The sequence below is a fragment of the Thunnus albacares genome, chromosome 23 (assembly GCF_914725855.1).
Source record: "Thunnus albacares chromosome 23, fThuAlb1.1, whole genome shotgun sequence".
Classification (NCBI taxonomy): Eukaryota; Metazoa; Chordata; class Actinopteri; order Scombriformes; family Scombridae; genus Thunnus; species Thunnus albacares.
Genome location: NC_058128.1, coordinates 14139608 through 14163947, shown reverse-complemented (window position 1 = coordinate 14163947; position 24340 = coordinate 14139608). Strand labels below are relative to the sequence as shown.

At 38.8% G+C, this 24340-nt stretch overlaps 1 protein-coding gene across 2 annotated transcripts in view; it reads left to right on the top strand.

Annotated features, from left to right (window-relative positions):
* atxn7l1 (ataxin 7-like 1) overlaps positions 1 to 15366 on the top strand; it is a 34114-nt gene extending 18748 nt beyond the window's left edge. For both annotated transcript variants that reach the window (XM_044343518.1, XM_044343517.1), the window contains 7 exons: positions 2372 to 2454; positions 5476 to 5738; positions 6745 to 6961; positions 8081 to 8202; positions 8297 to 8845; positions 9351 to 9603; positions 11610 to 15366. In XM_044343518.1, coding sequence (XP_044199453.1) covers positions 2372 to 2454; positions 5476 to 5738; positions 6745 to 6961; positions 8081 to 8202; positions 8297 to 8845; positions 9351 to 9603; positions 11610 to 11627 — 1505 coding nt within the window. In that variant the 3' untranslated portion in view covers positions 11628 to 15366. The remainder of the gene's footprint in view (positions 1 to 2371; positions 2455 to 5475; positions 5739 to 6744; positions 6962 to 8080; positions 8203 to 8296; positions 8846 to 9350; positions 9604 to 11609) is intronic.
* Positions 15367 to 24340: the final 8974 nt, after the last annotated feature.

The following is a 24340-nucleotide window of genomic DNA, read 5'->3' as shown; positions in this document are numbered from 1 at the left end:
GCTGAGTCTTGCTGCGCTCCAAGCCACTGATTGACACCCTCTAATTCAGTAGCTCCCGCTGCCAAAAAGCTGCTTGTCTTTAAGAGAGATTTTCCCCACCTCCTGCGTCTCTATATTTCTTCACCCTCTCACACTCCACCTCCTGCCTCGACCTCCTTGTTTCTCTCTCACACACTCATACTCTGTCCTAATTTTCTCCCCCCCCCCCCCCCCCCCCCCCCCCTACACTCCTGTCTCCCATTTCACTCTGGCTTTCTCTCTCTATTCATCATCGTCTTATTTATTCACTCATCTTGTACTTCTGCTTCCTGTGTTGTTCGGTTTCCTTTTCTCATCTGTGTCTTTCTTCAGTCTGCAGTCAACCGCCTCATCTTTCTACCTCTCTCAACTTCCTTTTTTACGTTCGTGTGAACTTGAAATTGAGCACATGAGTTTGTTTATGTCTAAGCGCATGTTCATTGCTGTCGCACGTTTGCATGTTTCTGTCCATCTGCATCCATTGAAGCTGTCTCATACTGCAAACCCAAAAAGATTACAGGGATTATAGCAAAGGCCAGCACTAGATTACAGCCCTCTGACAGTAACACTGTTTAAGATGACCTGCTGACTGGAGGTTGTTGTTGGCCGTCTAGTTTGCGTGGAGCAATGAAGGTCTGTCTGTGTTTCTTAGTGGTGCTTTTGCTATTAGTATCAGCATAGAAAAGTCACAAAAGTTTGGTTTGAAAGGTCTCCATGACTGAAGATATTTTCAACATTCAACAGTTGACACAGGATGTAGAAAATGCAAGCTCTACATGATTGAAAATCATTATTATTTTTGGCATCTAAAATTAAATGTTTTTTTACACCTTAGTACTTATTTCTGTACTGCTGTATTACAGTAGATGCAGCTTTATAAATGAGTGCATTATGGAAAGCAACAAGAACAATCACACAATTTTTAAACACAGGTCTGGTGCAACCATATTGTATTAAAGTGTTTTTTGAAAGAGAAACATCCAGATGAAAGGTAAAGGTCATTAGCTAAACTGAATCTTGTGAACATAGTTCCTGGATCACATTTGACCTACCATACTTACCACAGCAGACATCATTTTACTCTTGTATTAATGAACAAAGCTCTGTTTGACAGTGTTGTTGCCACCCATCCTGCAAGCTATTAAATGTGTGATTTAAATTGTTATCACATCAAAAACTGAAAATAGGAACCAGGTTTTAAAAAAAAAAGTATATTTCTCTTTAACTGGTTATCATTTCAGCACTTGTGAGAAACCAGCAGACTAATTAGCATCTGCTTGTTTTATTTGCTGTTTACTTACTTTGAAGATGTTTTAATTGGTGAAATGGTGACTGAACCTTTTAAGTCCCTGAAAAACTGTGCTTTAAATCTTCAGTTTTTCCCTATAACATTAAATATTCATGACTTAATATAAAAAAAAACTCTTTGTGTAAAATTTATTAAGAATTTAACATTTAAAAAAATCTTCATTAAGACTGTGTGAATGTGGTCTGATCACATTTGATTTACAGTGACCAAACGACCCCACCAGCTGTAATCACATTCTGATTCAAATGTTGCTGAATCCTGATTGGTCCGTGGAAGTATTCAACATCACCTTCTTCCAACTGAGCCCCGCCGCCTTTTTAAACCAGTGAGAAGATAGCAGAGAAAAAAAAAACAAACTCACAAATCTCTCTTGTGAAATAACCAAACTTTGGCAGAAAATATCGTGCACATGTCAGTTCCCATTACTCATAATACAGAAATGATTGAGAAAGTAAGTTTTCAGAGTCTTGAAGAATGTTCGTCCGCTACTTCCAACACCTGAGTATTTTTCTCACGTATAACATTCTTACCGTACAAAGAGGCTTTTTTACTTTGGCTGCCACCCGCCACTGTCTTTTAAAGTTAATGGTTATCTTTCATCTTCAAGTGTATTTTCTCTTCAGATTTGACTCTTTAAAGCAGGAGAGAGTTTCCTGGGCTGTCAGTCACTGTTGACTCTTGCCAAGCTGCCAGTATCTCCTGTCTGGAGTGATTTGTCACAGCGTGAGAGATCTGTACAATTTATCCATTTGAAACTGGAAGCATTACTAATAATGTCACACAGAACAGCACTATTAGACTGCGTTAGCGTTAGACCACGACTGAATGACTGAAAGAACAAAGGAATATGTGAAGAGATAAATGTCAGTGAATGAACAGCTGCCTCAAAAGGAGACAAATTAATGCACTCGTGGCATTGTGAGGCTCCCACTCCCATCAAATGTGATTTCATACTGAAAACAGGGAAAGAAGAAATTACCAAATGATAGTCTTTCAGTACCAGACTTGTGTGTGTGTGTGTGTGTGTGTGTCCATGTTTTACAGGGAGGGTGTTTGATCCAAACAAGCACTGTGGAGTCCAGGACCCAGAGACTAAACGACCTTGCACACGGTCTCTCACCTGCAAGGTAACGCACGCAAATACACGATCACGCACACTCTCAGAAGAAGAAGAAGACAGAACTCACCACCTTTGTGTAGTTTGTGAAGAGACAATAATAGTTTCCTAGTTGTGTCATGACTCTCCTTCCTGCTTCCTGTGTAAGATCGTCTGACCAGGAAATCAGCTTTGTTTGTTTAGTAATAATAATTGAAGGGTGCACTGATGTCACTATCGCAGGACTCCAGCTACAGCTGTGACTCTTGTCTGCCTCTGTGATATCTCTGCCCTGCCCATTTTTCAGTTAATGCTGGGTAGCAGTGCTGAAGCATTACTGGGCCTACACTTCCCTTGATGCGGTAATTATAGATGTTGGATGAGGCCACAACATCTTTCAGCAGTAATAGTCCGTTTTACTGTCCTTACCTCCAGCAAGCTTTACTAATCACTTCAAACTGGTTATTAAGCAATTAAGGATGTATCAAGCTAATGTGTTGATTTTTATTTATTTTATTTTTTTTAGAAGTGGATGGTGATAAAAATCATTTAACTCTCTACCATGTATTCATTAAAAACAATGAAAACAATTTAACCTTAATTTATACCGTCCCAATGAGATCCACAATTTTAAGACAAGGACTGGGCCCCGTTTCCTAAAAGCATCTTACGGTTTAGCTCTCCTGGCAATCAGTTTTCATATCTCCGTTTTTCTTTTTATCTATGTTATTTTATACATGCAGCAGAGCTAATACAGAAATGACATTTACAACAGGTGACCTGCATATTCATGAAACTCTCAGGAGCGATCACTGCTTGATTTTACGTTGAACATGTGCTTCATAGTGACATCTGCTTCGAACAGCTGCTAAATCGATTTAAAGGTTAGTTTCGTAAACCGACTTCCACCCACTAACATAAATGACAAAAAGTATCGAGCTACAATCTGGAGACATTTAACTACACATTTAGCTGTTTTCATACTTAACAATTCGAAAGGGACGCTTTGTGATTCATTTTGAATACGGCACAGCTCAAGGTCGGAAATTAACTGGGGCTCGGGGCAAAATGCCCCTAAAAGAATGTAAAATTGCCCTTGGGATTGGGATCGCGGGGTCTTTTTTAATTGCCCTCGTAAAATAAACAGTTAAACAAAGACTTAATGCTTTTTGCAAAGTGTGTCTGGATTTTGCTCTGTATTCAAAGTGCAACTCAGATGTCTGGGACAGCTAGGCTTCCATATCTGCGGTAACGGTAACGTTGCCAACATGGAGCATTTTTTAATTCACAAACCTGTCGCACTTTCAGCTGAGTCACTATCAGTTGGAAATGAAAGTAGGTTAGAAATCTGGACAGCCACTGACCCTCTCCCTGTCTGGCCTGTGCCTAAAAAATCTACTGAAGCTGTCACAGTGCATGTTATTTTAAACCATAGAGTGCCGTACCTAACATGACAGCAATGTTGAGATGTTGAACTGTGACATTGTTACATAACGTCACGTTTATTGTTCATACTTAAATAAAATATGCATTAAATGGGTAAAAATACTCACACAGTTATAATCTGTAACTGGGATTATAACTCAGTGTCAGTATTTACACATGAAATGTTCTTGCATTATAAGTTCAGCTATCGGTCTGTTATGCAACGTAGAACTAAGGTATTTCCCATAATTTTCAAAAATTGCCCTGGAAATGATCCAAAATGCTCCCAAAACATGTTTCATGAGGGCAAAAAAAGCTCTAGTAAAAAAGGGTTAATTTCCTACCCTGGCACCTCTTACAAACTGTTAAATATAGCTCTTAACAGAATGCACATGCATTTACTCTAAAGTGCTGCTTTGGTAGTAAAAATGTAATTGTTCATAGAAATACTCTTACAACTCATAACTTCTAGGGAAGATTGTTATCATTTAGTATCTTGACAAGTTGCAGCCAACATGGGCAAAATTACAAAATGTTGCAGAAATTACTTCAGGCAAACAGCAGCTCACATTTGTGCATGTTTTCTCCTGCTGTCAGTGTGAGTGTCTGCTGTAGATTCTCATATCAGGACATGAAGACAAAGTGCTGGCATTGGCCTTTTTTTGCTTCAGCTTTTAAGGGGAACTAGTGATTTAGTATTGTACTTGCATACAATTGGGGAAACATAAGAGACAGATTTTAAAAAAAAAAAAAAAAAAAAAAAAAAATTTCAACTGGTCCTCCATTAGATCCTCCATGCCTGGTAAATACTCATTTAATACTTATATACTCATACTTTAAAACTCCACATGTCCAGTTTGTAATTCAGGATTTCTGTTTATCCAAGATAACCCTGGTGACATCACTGTGACATCATCAGGGTTATTTTCTCAGCTCCCTCCAGAGTCACAAAGATATTATACCACTGTTTTCACAGGGTGGTTAGTACTCTCATTCACCCCAACATTACAAGTAAACTGAACTTCTTGTGTAAAACTGGTGGAGTGCCCGTTTCAATTGTTGACACTCTTATTCAGCAGTCAGGATGTGTGTTCATGATCAGGATGTAAGATGCACATCTCAGGCCCTTAAAGCATTTGAAGAGGCCGTCACCCTCAATATGACCTTTGAATGAGTACAGGAAACTCTTTCCATAGGCTATTTTAACCTGTTTAAACCAGCAATTCAGCAGCCTCAGATTGACATTTTTTAAAAAACGATTGGAAAACCAAATGTTTGACAGCTGGTTACCTTCCAAAGTAGTTGGAAGGGTAGACAAGCTTACCATGCACAGGCAATATTTACCCGCGTTAGTCTGGTGTGACGTGGGCAGCAGCATGGTGCAGTGATTATGGAAACTTTCCTGAAACCACAAAGCCATGATTTAAGCCCCCGAGACTTCAACCATCGGCCCTGCTGAAGCATGTTTGAGCTATACTCTGAATTCTTCACAGATCAATACTTTCATTAGCAAAGTCTCTCTGGAAATAACCTAATATCTCTTGACACTCAGTGCTTATTATCCCACAAAAAGGCAAGGATGAGATAGCAATTAACTTTTTTTTTCCCCCCGCGTTTCTTGCCGCAGACTCACTCCTTAGCCCACCGCCGAGCCGTCCCCGGCCGAAGGAAACATTTCGACATCCTCCTGGCCGAACATAAGGGGAGGGCGAAGGAGAAGGAGGGAGCAAAGGAGAAGGAGAAAGACAGGGAGGGAGTGCAGGGAGGGAAAGAAGGCGGCGGCCAGAGCATCGCATCACAGGAAACCACATGTCCCAGCAAGCCTCACTGCCCCAACGGTCGACCCCTGTCCTCACTGAAGCTACGGCTTGCTAATGCGCACATACCCAGGTAGGACTCACACACACACACACACACACACACACAGTATGGACTGTGCATGTCAGTTCAAGTCCACAATTCAAAATTATCCAAAACCTATGAGTCAGATGTTTTGCCTTTTTTAAATTACTACAGTAGATAGTTTTCCTAACTGATTTTGTATTTTAAGTATTCAGTTTCTTTATGTAAGTTGACTATTTAAAGTTTAATCTGTACTTCTAAGGACTTCTAATTCGTCACAATTTACATTTATTTTGGATAATTTAGCATTTTTTCATACACAATAATTTAAGCATTTAAAATTTGAGCAGTCATTTTTCTTTACTTTTACTTAAATATGAATTCTGCAGACTTTTCAAATCTGTACTGGACCCAGACAGATACATGTTAAAAATCTTTGTCTGTTCATGTTTTTCCCACCAGGGGATGCTGTAAACAAGAGTGCAAGGAGTGACAAACAGAAGTAGACATGATAGTAAAAGGATGGCAAGTCTGCCCTTGAGAAAGAATGAGAAACTCATTTCCTCTTCCTATTTGGAAGATGATCCTCTGTTTGAAGAAGGGAGTTATTTGGGGCTTTGCCTCTGTGGCAAACATTAAGCAAACATTGATTGCAGTGTGAGCACAGATATGACATAAGCTTTTGTGTTCACAAAGTTTTCTGTGATTCTCACACTTTCTTCCTGTTGCCCTTTTTATTTTTTTTTTGCCTCTTTCTCTCAATCTTTTTTATTTGTTTCCTCTCACATTCTTTTATCTTGTCTCTATCACATTTCTATTTCCTCCTATCACTTCTTTCTCTTTCACACTTTCTCTATCTGCTCACCTCTCTCTTTCCTTCTCTGCGTCTTCATATTTCTGTACAAACGTTTCTTATATTCTCTCCCTTCCTCCTCTTCTCCTCATTATTTTTGGTTTCTCTTTCTCTCCACGTTCTTATGTCTGTCTCATCTATTCTCTGCGATTTCACTCTCTTCTGTTCACCCTGATGTATTTTTTAACACATCCACTCCAGGGTTCCAGGCTCCACCACCTCCACCTCCAGTCCTCTGACTCCAGCACCAGCGCCTGCCACAGCCCCAGCCCCAAACCCAGAGCCATCTCCCCACATCTGGGTGACGGCGGCGGGAGATGGTGGTCGGCTTTCCAGTGACGAGGGAGACGCAGAGACTGCAGAGGACACAGACAGACCTGGCTTTCACTACTCCAGTCACCACCCACAGCCTTTAGGGGTAAATAGTATGACTAACGTTGCACTTGAAGGCATTTTAGCAGTTCATAACCCTGGGAGACCAGTTTGAACCAATATAATAAAATCTCTGCTGTATCCCTCAGTGTCTGCTTTTATATGCCATATAGAGCCTTTTGTTGTTGTTCAGCCTTAGTTGTTGGTCTTTTCTATTGTTTTCAGTGCAAAAAAGAGGTTGTGTGTAAGTTTGATTTCAGAATCAGAATAGTTCAATATGTAGGGGAATGCACTTATTTGCTTTCTTGTCAAGACTTACATGAGAAGATCGATGCTACTCTGATATGTTAACTTTAAAGATGAAGCTACAGCCAGGAGATGGTTAGCTGAGCTTAGCTTAGCATGAAGACTGGAAGAAAGGGAAACAGCTAGCCTGGCTCTGTCCAAAGTGAAAAAACACCTCTAAAGCTCAGTTGCTAACACATAGTATATTGATAGTTTAAATCCATGTAAAACCAAAGTGTAAAAACGACAAGTTGTTGTTTTATAGGAGATCATGTGCCAGACTGTATTTCGTGCCAGGAGCACTAACTTCCTGAAGCTTTGTCGTTGCTGTGAGGTTGCCAGGCAAGCAGCAGAGACTCCAAATAAGCCAAACCTTGTCTTTAAGAACGGCAAACAAGTGCTCACGATATAATTAAAATAGATGGACACTTGTTTTGTATATAAACAGCTAAGGCAACTATGTTTAAATTTTCATTGCTGTGCTTTCTGCAGTTAAAAGCCTTTCTTGCCAAACTTCTTTCAGCCAGAACTGAACACCTCACCGTACAGTTTCAGCTTCTGTCTGAAACCATTTGGCTGATGGAAAAGATGTTTTTGTTCAGAGTCTGTTAAGACCGAAAAAGTTAGCACAGGAAGGATGTATGACTCGATTTCCTGTCTAATTAAACTGTTCATTACATATACTGCATTTATTGCCATTATGCCACTGAAAATCAGAGTGAACTGCCCACTCACGGTGGATAAGCATATTTCCTCTTCAAATCTAAAAATAAGCATTGATTAGTAATATTAAGCTCGATTTGGAGATGGTTGGGGTTTTTTTATTTCGCGATGCCTCATCTTGCATTCCTCTCACTTTCACCCTTCTTTCTCCCTCCAGTTTTGCGTATTCAGCAGCAGGCTCATGGGACGGGGCCACTATGTGTTCGACAGGCGATGGGACAGGATGAGGCTGGCGCTCCAGAGCATGGTGGAGAAGCACCTCAACGCACAGATGTGGAGGTGAGTATGTGCTTTTGTGTCTTGGGATAGAATCAATAAAATCAATGTGTGAAAATGATACAAGTACCAAAAAAAATTTTCCTTGTTGTTCCAGGAAGGTGCCGTTGGCCGCTGAGAGCCTCCTCTCCCTCCCCTCCTCTGGTACCTCCTCCATCACTTCACAACACCCTTCCTCTCCCACCTCCATCACTTCCCCTCTCCTCACCTCCCCCTCCAACACCTTCTCCTACACTGCCACTTTTCCTCAGTCCGCATCCAAGGCTGGGGTGTTCAGTATCCGAGATGCCCAGCAATCCCTCGCCCCGGTTTCCACGCCAGGAAAAGCCCGTAACGGCACACATAAAGCAAGCCGACCATCCAAAGAGATAGAGGACTCTGTAGCGGGCTCTAAGAAGAGAAAAAACCCTTCCTCCTCCTCCTTTTCTTTTTCTTGCTCCCCGTTTCCGCCTGTGGATAATCACAAGAGGAACGGCAGCAGCTATCATCCGACATTACAAGGTTCAGGGGGGGCAGCTGCCACTCCAGCCAGGAAAAAGGGACTTGGCCGTGGGGGAAGCGGACGTGGAGGAAGCGGGCTTTGGAGTAGGGACGAGGACTGGTTATCTAGAGCTGATGGATCTCAAAGCCACAACTTGCAGAACAGGTGAGTCCAGGGCTGCAGAGCTCATGCTCATGTCTGGAAAGTTAAGAAAATATCTGAAAACTCATTTGAACAACCACAGATCTTTCATCATTATTGTATCTTTGAGAAGATCCTGAAAGAAGAACTTGTTAGAAGTCTATTCCAAGAGCATCAGTTAAATGTGTTCAAGATAATGGTGTCAAATAAAAAGCTTATTTAATTCATATTATCTTTATTGACATTTTGATTGTAGCCAGGGCTACAAAAGGCACTGTACAAGCTCAGCTCAACACATGACATAGAATGTAGGCAAAACACATCAGAGCATGATTGATTAAAAGTACAGCATTGTGTAAACAGAGTGCCTGCAGTGCAAACGCTGTGATGACAGGTGTTTGGCTTTCTTCTAAAATACACAGCACTATAAAATGTGTTGTGATGATTTTATACCAGGCCAAATAGATCCCGCTGTACAGTGAGGGTTCAACTAGAGTGTATTATATATCACACTTCTTGTCCTCTCCAGCCGCGATCTTGGCACCACCAGTATATCCCACTCACCCAACAGAGAGCTGTCCTCCGCCCCCCATCAGTCACTGGCTCCCCCATCCGGACCCCTGGCTTATGGAGGAAAAGCAGAGGGGAGGAAGAGGAGGAGCCCCAGCTCTTACAGAGGCAAGGCCAGCAAGCTTAGCAGGCCGGGCGGACTGAAGAGCCTCTTCGGGAAAGGGAACGACAGCGGGGGGATACTGGCCTCCGCGCCTGAGTCCCCGAGACAGGTAGCTGATACATACAGGCTGTGTTTCTTTATTATCCAGTACGCTGATTGGTGTGCTCAGTTCTAAATCATCAAACCAGCCTTATAGTTAACTGAAAGTCCATTTTTATATGCACCTGCTGTTAAAGGATCAGTGTGTAAGATTTAGGGGGAATCTACTGGCGGAAATGGAATATAATATTTATAAGTATGTTTTAATTAGCGTATAATCACCTGAAAATAAGAATCATTGTGTTTTCGTTAGCTTAGAATGAGCCCTTTATATCTACATAGGAAGCAGGTCCTCTTCCATGTAGCCCGCCATGTTGCACCGCCATGTTTCTACAGTAGCCCAGAATGGACAAACTCTAGAGGCTCTAGAGAGGGCAAGTTTCACGGTCACTGTAGGTTCTCCAACATGCTTGGAAGGGGAAGGTGAGGGTATTCAGTTGGTTGTACAACCTCAGTGCTAGATGCCACTAAATCCTACACACTGGTCCTTTAACTATGGTATATAGCCTATTGTACTGATAACTGATATTTCAGTCTGACAACAAAATCCTAACTCAAGGTCTTCTTATTAGCTTTTCTTGCGGCTTTCAACCACAAGAATGAAACTCCGGCAATGTGATAACAGGTTGTTCTTGAACAGAGACAAGGGTTATGTTATCCCCCTACATAGGACCACCTGTTATCACATGAACTAACTTTTGTCATATGATAATAGTTGAACCATCCCCATGACAGCTGAACACTTCATCCACTGATGAACACCATGACATGTGGTTGAAAGTGCCAGAAAAAGCTATTAAGTGTAAACATTTTTTTAATCAAACTACTATGTCCAAGGTCAAGAATGAATTTTTCTCAGGTAAATGTCTGTAGGAGTGTTTATTGCTGAAACTACAAGAGCAAACACTTGTAAACTCTCAGCAGTCTCTGTTAGGGTTGCAACTGATTATTTTCATTATTGATTAATCTGCCAGTTATTTTCTCGATGAATCATTTGGCCAATGAAATGTCAAAATCACTGTTATAATTTCCCACAGTTAAATGCGATGTCTTCAAAAGTCTTGTTTTGTCCAACTCACAGCTGAAAACCCAAAGATACCAGTTTACTATCATGTATGACAAAAAAAGCATTAAATTATCACGTGAGGAGCTGAAACCAGCAAATCTGCATTTTCTGTCAATCGATTAATCGAGTCATCGTTGCAGCTCTAGTCTCTTATAACAGAAATGATGCTAAAATCACAGAGCTGCTGAAGAAAATAACACTCTGTTTTTGTCAGTTTTCTCAGGAAACCATTTGTACTATTCTGTTACTGAGATTTAGAAAATAAAAAGGCAAAGTTAACTGGAACATGAACTAATCCATCACTGCTGTAAAAAAATCATATGAATTAGGGCTGTCATTTAAAAAAAAAAAAAAAAAGCTTGAATGAAGTCACATGTCACACATTTGTTCAATTGCATTTGAAAGCAACCCACATAGCTTAATCTTAAACTCACCTGGATGACAAGCTAACAGGCGACCCCTAAGATTTGTTGCATTTTATACAGTCGCCAAACAGCTTTAACTTTGTTCAAGATTTTTGGCATCTCTCCTGTACAATCTAAAATGCCTCCATTCATTTCCTCTCAGGTGATTTGCTGTGCAGGAAGCCTCACTAGTTTCCTTCATTTTGTTATGGGCAGAACAAACAACAGTCTAATTTACTAATAGGGCAAAAAGGCATTCAATAGATTACAATGACAGTGCATTTTACAAACATCCCCTGCTGCATTTATACACAATAAATCATTACAGAAACATTCAAAAGATAATAATAATTAGATAATAATCTACTTTTGAATAAAATGTGGGAAAAGGCAGTTTAGGTTCAAATCTTGAAATAAGTATAAGGGGTAAAGAGCAGTAAAGTATCTTTTCTGAAACTACTAAAAAAAAAAAAAAATCTCTCAGACATCAAAGCAATCATGAATGGAAGCAAAAAACAAAACGTTTCCGTGTTCCTCTCCCCGCAGGCCAAGTTGCATCACTGACAGAATGTTGGGCAGCTGTGCGGGCCACCACCGTTTGTGACCTTTGACCTCACCACTTCTTCCACTGACAGCACCAATCAGACTGCTTCATCTCGGCGATGTCACCCCTATTTACCCAGTGACAGTTCGGTCAGACAGTTCCTGCTGAGACATCGGGGGCTCTGGGGTCTTTTGGCCACATTTTGGACCGGCAGTTACTTACGCTCTCCACCCCTGATTACGGATGGTTTTGATGGAAATCTGCTGCGTGTCACGGTTGCGGTCGTGGTCTTTTCAGAACAAGACAGTGGAATCCAAAAACTTCTCCTCTGAAAAGGGAATTTGCCTCAAGTTTGCAAAGTTTTTCAAGGCATTGTTAATCATACCACCACAGTACAATTTTGGGGAGACTTATTTTTAACAGTTGGAGTTTAATTCCGGTCAGCTGACAAGGAAAAAGTCTGATTGTTTTTGGAAGTTAGATGGTTGAAGGACCTACTGACACGACTACTGTAGGACTCAGACTACCCCTATTTCTGTCTTTCTCTCGATTTTAGCTTTTCCTCTTCCTCGGTTATGGAAGAGACAGCAGCAGCTTTGGTTGGGTTTTATCCAGCTTTTTCCCCTCTCTTTCCACCTACTCCTTTCTCTTTGTTCCTCTCACTCTTTTCTCTACCCCTTTTTTTTATATCAAACAACTTTATCTTTTACCTATCCATCCCTTTGTGTGTACCCAGCATGCCTGTGTTCAAAGTGCACTTACTGCCCTTGCCTCCCCTTACTCCCGTCTCCGCTGACTCCAGAGCAGTTTCCAGCAGTGCCACACACACAAGGACCTGTCTGCACAAGGGAAGAAAAAAAAAAAAACTTCTGTGTTACCAACGACGCCGCTCAATGCATTTTATTTCAATATAGGAAGAAATCCGATTCTTATTTGAAGATTTTTTTTTTTGTTTTTGTTTTTTTTTCTCTGCGTTCTGGTTTAAATGTTGCAAGAAACACAAACTCCTGTCTGTGTGTCAGGACTTGCATCCAAAATGGAATTATTACTACGGTGTTGGATGTGTTTTTGTATAATAATTTATCATTCTTAAATTTTTTTTTTTTCTAATTGACCATTAAGGTTTGAGACTTTTTGAGCAAAAAAATAATTTCTATGGCATTTTGAAGAAATGTTGAAAGTATTATGATGTTGAAAATTTGTACATATCTGTTATTATTTTTGTATTTATTAATAATTGTCCCCATTTACTAAATATGAGCTAAAGAGGGAGTGTTTTTGCCCTGCTACCTTGGTCTGTGTTTAATAGTGTTGATGAGATTGGCCTGGTTTCTCAAAACCTTCAAGAATTTGTTCATTAGCGTGTTTTTAAATTAATACTCACACTGTTTATCATTTTGATTATTCCAGATAACAACAGCTAGTGGGCACTTCTAAAAGAAATATTTTATTCAGTTTAGTTAATTCTAGCTAATTATGTTGAGAAAAAACCACCTCAACATACACTCGCTCGCTTTTAACCACCACTCACACGCTGTTTCCCGATTCCATAAGCTACTGATTATGTATACTATATACTAATCATTACGGTATACAGTTTTTTTGCTGTTGGCATACAAGACATCAACATACTTTACTATTTTAACTGTTAAAGAGGAAATGATACAATGCATGTGTTAACATGTCAATAAAACGGTCACTTTCTACTGCTAGTTAAACTTCACAAAAAGAAAGTAAAGTGTTTTCACCAAAGATCTAATACTTTGGATAAAAGATATTTCTTTTTCTTTTGGTTTCCAAAACCTCTCTGAATCTTTTTGCACCACCTCTTTCATTTCCTCTGTGCTTAGTGTTCTGTGACAATTGTGTCACGTCCACAGCACACTCAGAAATACATTTTTTTACTACGCTTGCTGACTTTTTTGAGCCTACTTAATTTAGTCACTTTTCCAGTGTGAATACACTACACACTCAAAACCTGCTTAGAACTAGTATTTAGTATGGAGTCGGGACAGCAGGCATGTGAGGTCATGTGATGACAACATTGTCATTTGTCAACTCATGACGTAAGTATTTCAGTCATGTGATAACTGGTGGTTTTATGTGGGGGTTTCTTTTTTGTCAAACCATTATTTCATTGTTGGGTCAAGAAAGAACCTAAAAGCCTATTTCGTATTTTGAAGTGTTTCCTTCCATTAACCCTGCATAGCCTACGTCACATTGTCAGTATGCACTATTGTTCTATCTTTACACCAGGAGCGTGGAGGTTCCCCTCATCACAGAAGCTCTGTGGTTGATCAGGATACAACCAATGAGAAAAGACCCCAAACTTATTTATCCCTTTCAATCAGTCCAAATATATCAAGATATTTAATATACATGTGACCATGTAAAAATATGATTTAGGTATCTAAGTAGGTCATGCTGTGAGCCTAAAAACTGTCAAGACTTAATCATTTTTAGATCTTGTCTGACTCAGTGGACAGTATTTCTCATAGGTACAGGCCCCGTCGCACACTGTGTATCTGTCACAAGCTAATGGACAAAAAGTAGATTTTGTGACACCAGGCCCTGGTGAGTGTTTTCATATAAAGGGCCCCACATTCCTGTTTAACTGTGGTTCCGGCCTTTTTCATACTTCTTCCAATGTTTGAAACTAAAGCTATATTTTGAAACTGCCTTTATCTTCCAAGACCAGTGTATTGATTCATGCTTGGTTGCTCTGTTGTGTAAAATCAGACCAGGATCAAAATGCTTTCACTTACTTCTCAGCTGGACTCAGAAAGCCACCGGTTAAAATCCAGTGTTGCATTACAATGGATAAGACCTTGTTCTCAGCAGTTATTTAAAATTCTTTGGTACCATTTCTTCTTCTATGGCAATAGTTCACTGTGATGTAAAAGCAGAATACTCATTCCTGTGAGCCTGTGATGTCTTTAAATATTTATAGATTTATACATACACCATCAGGTAAAAGTGCTGATTGAACAGACAACATGAGTTTTGTTTTATGGGTGTAGATTTGGGTCTGGATGGTAGGGACATGCCCCTACCAATATTTTTATCTATCTCAAACAATCGAGCTGCTTTAACTCCACGTAATGTTAACGGTAAGATCTCTGCAGAGTTGCCAGGTTTGTGTGGTTTTCTGCAAAAAAGGGCACTATTATGATAAAGAGTGACAGAGCAGGATATGGGGGATACTCAACCTGATGATCTGGCAACCCTCAACTTCAAGCTGTACACATTGTTGACTTGCAGCAGCCTGACAGCAGCAGCAGCAGCAGTAGGGGAAGCGGTTAGTATTTATAGTTTAAACGTTCCAAACGTCACAGAATTGTAAACAAGGTTAGGTGTCGTTAGCTAATTTGTGAATGTTGCTCAGACATGCTGTTTAATTAAACAACTTTATTACAGCTGGTGAAAATTCCTCCCAAAAGCAAATTAAGACATCTGGTCCTTTTTAAAGAAGAACCGCAGTGTCAGCAACAGCTGAGCTCAGTTAATAAGAAGGTTCTGTAATCAATCCAAACATTAATCATTGAAATTAGTGGGAGAAATATTTACCATTTAATGTAATCAAGTGCAGAGTTATTATTGCATATGTCTCATTAAGACATGGACATTATTTATAAGCTAAATTAGCCACAGCTTGTCCAACTGATCTGTTTGTGACTGTCACACATCATTTTATTATGAAAATCCTGTCAGCAGTAGCCTGAGCAGCACAGAAACACACAGACAGGTGAGCTGCAGCCTATCAGGTGAGCTCTGATGTCACAGTGAAAGATAGCCAATACCAAATCCACAAACTGAAAGAAGGACAGAATCTCAGGTGAGGTTTGAAAACCTTACAGCAGTGAGTTACAGAGCAGCACGTTATCTACAGGTTTCTATACATTTACATGTTATTTTTAAATATCAATTTTAGTCTCAGATTTATTGTTAAGTAGCCTATCAATAAAACACAATGTAAAAATCAGAAAAAAAATCATGATACAAGTGTTTCAGGCAAGTCAGGAAATGCATGTTCAGTAAACATTTTGCAGAGTCAGGCTCTTTATGTGTGTATGTGTGTGTGCACATGTGTGCAAGTACACATACACAATTATTTTCGCCGTCCAACAAAAAATGTCCCTACCAAAGTTAAAACCAAACCTACGCCCTTGGTTAAAATTCATTATCAAAGCCCCCAAATTTTATGACCAAAGGGACACGTGATTAAACGTAAGTGAAGACATCACATAGGTGCAAGAAATTGCTCTGAAAAGCGTTGGTCATGAAATGTGAGGTGATTTCCTCGGCTTCAAGTGGTGACTCATGAATGTAGTACCTTTAAAAACACCTAAGGAGGTTGATGTGGCTGCCGTAATACGTTAAAAAATACCAAATGATAAACCCTTAAAAAGTCCCGCTAAAGTATATGAAAGCATTTTGATTCGCTTGATGGCAGCATAAAGCTGTGAGCGATGCTCCCATCTGGTACTTACCAACTGCTTCAGTGGGAAAAGTTTCAAGGATTTGTTTTTGTTTGTTTGTTTTTTGTCTCAAAAGCATCTACGCACTAACGATGAATGAATTGTACATATTTAGTAGTATTTGTGTTACGCTTTTCCAAGTACTCAAAGTGCTTCCCATGATGACACTTTATTCATCAGTGTGTGAGATCGTCTTAACAGCTCTTACTGTAGATCAGTTTATTGATGCCGGTGTTACACCGTATTCTGTGACCCGGCAAATTCTGTGACCTAAACAGGAATTTCAGCTGTATTTCCACACCAGATGTAGTTATCATGCATAAACATTGTATTTAAATAGTGTGACACATTTTCACAGTTGTTAACCAAAACCTGTGAGCCAATATATTCAGATAATATATATGAACATTCTGTTTATACATATTAAACTGTAGTGTATAGGTGTGTGTAGAGCACTAAAAAGCTCACCTATAAATCTTGACGTGTCACAAAATTTGAACCACAGCCATCAAATTCTGTGTTCTTATCCATATAAATACAAAGGGGCTTCATGTTTGCTGACAGTTATCAAATAAAGCATGCCAACAAAGTATTATAAAAACATTTGCAGTGGCAATCCTGCAGAAACTCCTGTTCAGGTCACATTATCTGATGGGTCACAGAATACGGTGTGACACCGGCTTGTTGGTCTTTATTTTTACTGGACATACACATGTGCTCAGTGTACAGTTAACTGTTGGTTTACAGGTTAAAATGTATGGTTAAGGTGGGAATTATGTTCAGGGGACAAGACTTTTTTCTTTTTTTTTTTCACGTGTACATTTACAGAGCAAAGTGACGATCTTAGTGCTAAGATGTTTTTGGGGAAATGCCACCCCTGACTTACTGTTTGTAGTATAGGAATGGGAAGTTTCCGTCTGTTGCAGCTAAAATCAAGACATGGATGTTGATTTTCGGAGCAGTTGTATATTGTCTTTGCTGTTAAATTTTAAGGAGGTATTAACAGTTTCTTTTTTAAAACCCTCCCCCCCTTCCTTTTTTGCACTTTGTTATAAAGCCCAGATCTTTAATCAACTTCTATTTATATAAATATTTGAGATAAAAAAAAAGTCTATATCTATATATTTGTAAAAGTGTCTCTGGCAACTACAGCAAAAGAAGATGAAGAGTATATTCTTGGTGAGTCGGTAGAAGGCCCTGAAAACCAGCGCGCTGTTGTTTGTTACATCTGATCCAAACCGTGGTGAATGTTGCCTTGTAAGAGTTGGAGTTTATTCAGTCTCACCGCAGTTGGATCAGAAAATGGATTTCCAATCAAAACAACTGAACACTTGCTGTAAAAAAAAAAAAAAAAAAAAAAAAAAAAAGAAAAAGAAAAAAAAGGTCTTATATCCAAGCTTTTATTAAATGATTGAAAGTGGATGTTGTGTTATTTGTAAATCAGAGGTGCAGCTTTTAAAATTTTGGGAAAGATCCCACTTCTGCTGAATGTTTTCTGTATTTTACCTGTCAGCAGTGCATGTTTTCTGGCTAAACGACTCGTCAACTGTCAATTTGCAGAAGCTTTTTGTGTATTACGTGATATTTCTGTTTTGCCGGAGAAGAGTAAAAATGTCTTCTGTGGCTGTCACTGTTTCACAAAGAAGTTCAATTATATATATTTTTGTAACATTTGTAATATTTTGACACATCTCAGTGCTGTAATTTTACAATGATGCTTCTGTATTTGTCATTTTATGTATTGAGAAAGCTGAACTATACTGAGCCCTGTCTGCTCCCGAGGCAAAATCTGAACCCAATATTTTCACTTCAGCTCAGTTTTAATGTTTTTTTCATTTTTATCCATCACTTATTACCCAGATGATTAAACACTTATCACATAAGTTAGTGACTTGCACAGTGGTGGATAATAACAACTTATATTTACTTGAGTACTGTACTTAAGCACATTTTTAGGTACTTGAATATTTCCATTTCATGCTACTTTCAACTTCTACTCCACTACATTTTTCAGATTAGGATTTTACATAAAAAAAACATGATAAGCTTGTGGTTCCCAACGTTTTTGCCTTGTGACCCCTGACACAAAAAGAGTGATTGTTTGGGGCCCATTGTCACATGTTTGAGAAAATGTGTACAACTTCTCAGCAGTTTTACCAAAGAGACGTCTCTCTTCTAACCTTCTGATATGGTTTCTAGCTGTTTTAGGACCGAAGACGTCAACTTATTCAATAAATCACAAAAAAACAGCAAATAAACCAATTTTTCCTTCCCTACCTCATTAATCACGACCCCTCAGATTCATCTTGTGATCCTTTGGCGGGAGCCGACCCCTAGGTTGGGAACCACTTGACTAAACTACCAAACTGTATATAAAGTAGTTCAAATTAGCCGTAAAATGCTGCTTTTACATTGATGCATCAGTATTGATCTTTTAGTGTCATATATAACAATGTATTTTTCTGGAGAATGAATACTTTTACTTCTGCTACTTTACTGTAAGTATATTTTGCTGATAAATCTTGAGCAGGAGAGTAAAGGATCGAAAAACTTTTTCCACCACCGGACTTCCCGCACCAGTCAGACCTTTTGAAAACTCTCCGTTTCTACTGATCAAGGTTAGTGGACAACTCATATACAGTATATTCATTTCAAGACACCATGTGTAAATATGTGATTAACTTCTATTTTGGTGTATGCCGACCAGATCCTTTTTAAATTTAGAGTAAAGAGCTCTCTTGTACTTTGAAAGAGGATCTTCTTCTCCACAGCTGGGTGACTTTCCAGGTTAAAGTCGGACTCTAAAGACTGATAACACAAAAGCCTTATTTGTTCTCTTGACACTTGTCACTGCAGGCACCTATGTTGGCAAGGAAATTAAACCTAAACCAAATTTTGTGGAGCACCTAATTAAATACATATCAAGTGATCTTTCGAGAGTCCCTCTTTGTGGTTGTAATAAGAGCTACGCCAATTCTTTCTTCAATCCTTCATCAACCCCTTTGGCACTGCAGACTAGTTTATTAGTTATGGGTTTAGACTCCCGTGTTGCTTAACATTCACCATCTTTGAGCAATATGTTAAATCCCAGACCAAGCCCCAATGGTGCTGACCTTTGACCTCCCTGGAAAACTGTTAGAAAATCTCCCTTTGGTGATAAAGTTTTTCATGATTCAACAAAGTCAAGATCATCTGATAATATTCGTCTAATGTGTAAGTATGATGAAACAGGAACCCATGATTGAGAACATTTTGTGGTGCCATTTTACTGCCCTTCTCCCTTTATAGCACTGATTTGATGTTGTTATTGTTCACAGTGGAAAGCAGATTATTGTGACATCATCTCTGCTCCAGCCAGTCATTCAACAGAATCCCCACTCAGCCTGAGAAAGGACACTGCGGACGGGGATCAGACATTTTCTCAGCACTGAGCGTTCACTGTCTCCTGTGCTTTGTCCTTACCTGTGAAGCTTTGTGAAAGAGTTCAGGAAAGTGATAATAACACATTGTTTTTTTGTCAATGATACTGCCAGCAACGGTCTTGACCAAACTTTAGCAACGCATTCCTTCTGTTCATCATTTACAGACTGTGCCAGACCATTGTGGTCGACTCAAAGAGTGCACTTCTGTAAATTCACTCAATCAATTTGGTATCCAGTTTTTCTAGTTTTGTTGCATCTTTTCTAGATCAAGAACCTCAAGATGACAGTGTTAATCTTGTGTTAGAGTTCACAGATCAGTCAGAACTAATTGAGTAAAGGAGAAAATCAATTAGATATAACACAGATGTTAAAACAGAGGCTACTTCTGGTCTTATACTGATTAAGTAAATGATGCGATTTGTAACTCAAGAAAGATATTGCAGAAACATAGATTTTTTTAACCATATTTGCAAGGTTTATAGAGCCTTATCAACGTAATTCATCTACATTTATTTCATGGTCATTAGATTGATTCAAAAAGAGCATAACTTTCTCTTTGATTAATCTGGTTAGCCATTTTTATACATATATTTTCAAATATATGGTAAAATAAAAAACATGGTGTTGAAGTGATTGATTTTTACCAAACATTCCTAGCATAATTTGTGCCTCTGATCTTTTCTTCCCTACATTTTCTCAACAGTAATGACTGAGAGTTTTTTTTTCTGTTCAGGCCTTGCAAGGTTGTGGAGAACAGCTAATCTGTCCTCAAGACTGAGTCAGATGTGACTGTACACCCCAGAGAGACTAGAGACTGAATTAAAACAAAAACAAAAGGGAAACACAATGACCGTGAAGAGACTGCAGATCACCATAGAAGATTGACTAATGCTGTCCCCCAATTTTTAGCACTATATGACATTTTGTAATAAAATCTAAAGCAGAAATATGTTGAACAGCAGTCAGTGTCCCTGCAAGTTAAAGCACCACAAATAGAAAAAGTAAAGTGAACTGACTCGGTTAATGTAGATTAAACATCAACCTCATTAGCTGACATTAGCAACCATCCGCTACTGGTTATACCAGACCAAGTAAGAGTGTATACAATTGGGGAAAAGTGTCTTATTTCTTATGAATTCAACTAAATGGATGATTATGTTATTTCTTCTTTGAAAAGTTATATAGTCTCACTTTAAAATTTCAAAATTTCCCTCCAAAAATGCCATTTTGAAAACATATATAGGTAGGTTTTAGAGGGATCCTTAAGTCTGCCATTCAGAGACAAAGAGTATACTTTAATTCACAAGATCAGATCAAACTTCAACATTTCACATAATGCGCATAATGACTGCAACCTCTTGAGGGCTATTTTCATGTAGCAGCTTTTCTGAGTTGTCTGGATAACTGGGCTGAGAGACAAACTGGTCTTTTTTACGCCAGGTTTTAGTCAACAATGTTATCCAAATAACTTGTGTAAACTTGTGTAAACTTGCTATTAGAGCAGGCGCATGGATGGATGTCTTGATCACAAAGTCTCTCTCTCAGCTGAAATGTGGACATTTTGCTCTGGTCAGCATGTGTATTTTCGCTGTAAGGGTTTCGTCTAAGTCAAAAATGTCAGTGGCAGGCTGCAAACTTTAAGCTACTTTGATTGATTTTACATTAACAGTCGGTTCGTCCGCAAGGTCTTGCGGTTCAAGTGAGCTAATTCTCTTATCGGAGAAAAGGAGACAGCTTGTGACAAAGTTCAGAACGGAGCAGAATCTCAGTTGGCAGGAGAGGAGTGGGGGGGGCGAAAGTTAAATTACACATGGAAAACATGAAAGCAAACACTGCATGAGCACGGCTGCTGCCTGGATGTGTAGCCCCACAGATTTGCGTCTTGGAATGGAGTTTGTGAGGTTTTTTCTACAAAAGGAGCTGCTGCATTATTTTTTCATGATCACTGTTCTGCACAGCACGCCATGATCTCACTTGTAATGCTCACCCCATTTCCAAACATCATTTTTCTTTTAAAAGGAGAGATTCAGCCTTATACATACCATATGTATTGTATCCTGTTCCTATGATACTGGGCAGTTTAGTGTATTTAATTATGATTCAATGTAGTATGAAGCTATTCTGACAATAAAAAAGTAAAAAAAAAAGGTGAGGGATCTATAAAAGAGTAAATAAATTTCAAGAAAATAATTATGATTTGATTGTGATAGTGAGCCCTCACTCCTAAGGCTGAAAGCTAGTATGTAAAGCCTGAAATACAGAAGTCTGTGCACAGCACTGAACCAGTGTACAGATGGCTCAACTATTACCGCTCTCCAGACGAATCGCTACATCCAATTAGATTTATGTGAGCATGACATCCAGCAGGCATTTCTGCCCACTGTGTCTCCTCAGTGCTTTTTTACATTAATGGACTGAAATGACAAGACAGACATTCCCGACAACATTGACACCTTGTGGTCAGTTACCTAGAACACGAACCCCCAAATCTCATCAGTCACGAATCAGATCAAAAAGCACTCAGAGAGGCAACGCGGTGCAGAACAAATTGTGTTAACTGCAAAGTAAGGAGCTGCTCCTATTTGTCCTTATTTATTCGGATACTCCTGCTGAGATGAACAATTACTGCACAGGTCGTCTTCTGAATTCATAATTACAGCAGCTGCCAGACGACTTCCAAGGATGTCACATCCAAAGGAGGCTGATTGGCAACGTTGGTTAGTAAAATAAATATTAAAAAATGTGAATGAAAATACTTTAATTTTTTCACTGATTTGTAAGAAATATAAAAACATAACCTTTATAAAATGATGAGTTAAAGTATTTGAACCCTAATCCTAACCCTAACCCTAACCCTAATCCTAACCCTAACCTTAATATTAGATCCCCTATAAGTGAAACCCAAAAATTTTAGCAGTCTAATCTATTCATCTTGTTTGTCTTTTACTAAGTGGATCCTGCGGGAGTCAAGTTGTACCCTAATCTCCAGCATCTTCCCCCAGTCCTTCAAAAACAAGGCCCACTTGTAGCTTCTGCTGTAATTATAAACAGGCTATTTAAATTACCAGCATAAACAAATTATTTGTCATGCACAAAAAGTGTCCAAACATGTCAGTAGGTGGTGTGATAAATGCGGCCTGCATGTAATTGAGAAGATAAAAGCTCTCGGTCTCTATACGGCCACATCCATGAATGCCGAGGAGTTTCTCCCCCCTTTGCAAAACAGCATTCTTATGATAATGGAATAATGCTGGTGCTTTAGTTAATTGTGTATAGACGATAGTGGTGGGCACCTTTTGTTGTGAGCTCTCATGAGCCTCAAGGAAAGAGCTGGCAGGGATTATAACTCTTATAGAACTTGAATTCTTCCAACGACCACACTTTGCTTTCAGTGAGTTGAGTGTTTTTTCTTTATTTGATGCGGTATAAGATTTTGTAGGGTGAATTTAGGATAAGACTGTGTCAGACTGTGTATTTTATATTTTTCTGTGATATCTGTCAAATGCTGCCTAATCTGGTGGCCAAATTAAATATGTTTAAGAAATGTTCAAGATGGTATAAAAGTCCAAATAAGACAGGTACAACACTTTAATCTGAGTGTCCAAATCAAATTTTGATCTTGTCGCAGGTAAACAAGAGCAGCATTTTAGCATAAGTGGGACACTTTTATACCTAAATACTGAAACTCAAGCTCTTATTCTAAAACAAAGTTGATGGATATTTATTGTATTTACATTTTGTGTTTTAAGCCACTTCGGTTTTCTTGTAAAAATGAGTTACCAGACGTGTTTCACTGTCTTGCTCAGTGGCTGGTTTGAAAGGATCTTACCTGACATCCTTTTTAATGACCTCACCAACTGCTAAGGACATACTGCTGTCCTGAGTCAGTAAGCCCATATCCTAGACTTAACAAACACCAAAACAAAGAAACAAGCAAATTTAAAATACGCAAAGCACACTATAGAAAAATAACATATATATAATAAAACTTAACATGTAAAATTATTAAATTACTGCAGGCATGCACAGTGTTTTTTGTATGAGTCCTGGCTTCAGGCCACCAAGGTTGTTACACTACTGCTCAATACTAATCTATTATACTGGACTCTTATCATGTTACACTACTACACTATGGCACCACTTTTACTATTTATATTATACTTAAGTACTATAGATAAATAGGTTGTACTAAAATGTTGAGTAATACCACTTCTACTGAACAAGAGTAGGCATTTCCATTAGGCTATAATAACCCTATTAATTCACTTAAAAGTAAACTTGTTTTGTCACTTAAAACTAAATAGTTATTACTGCTAGACCTAACAACTATTGATACTAGGACTATGCAAAGATTAAAGTATACTATACAGAGTTGTATCACTACATAATATCCCAACAATTTACAAATAATTTAGTACTTCTGTAACAACCTATTTCATTTTCTGTAAGAATATGAGTAGTAGTCAATGAGAGGTCATTTTAAACGACCTTTTGCTTCCATTAAACTGTGATAAAACAGAATAATAAGGAATCCAAATAAGTCTTTTAAATTTAGCTCATTACTAATGCACTGATACACTATTACAGCTGTATTATTTTACAGTGCAATCTGTTTATTCTGCATCCCTACCTCTCTTACTTCCAAAACTTTTATCCAGTTGTTACTTGTATCTCTGGCAGTAATCATATTGGTTAAATAAGCATATTTGTCCTCTTTTCCCCCCCCCCAAGGTCACCCAAAGACAATCACAACCTCCCACTCAAATGCATGTAGGCTGCACTCAGTATGTTTGTAATAGTATTTCCATCTCCTACTTGACCTTCAGCTTCATC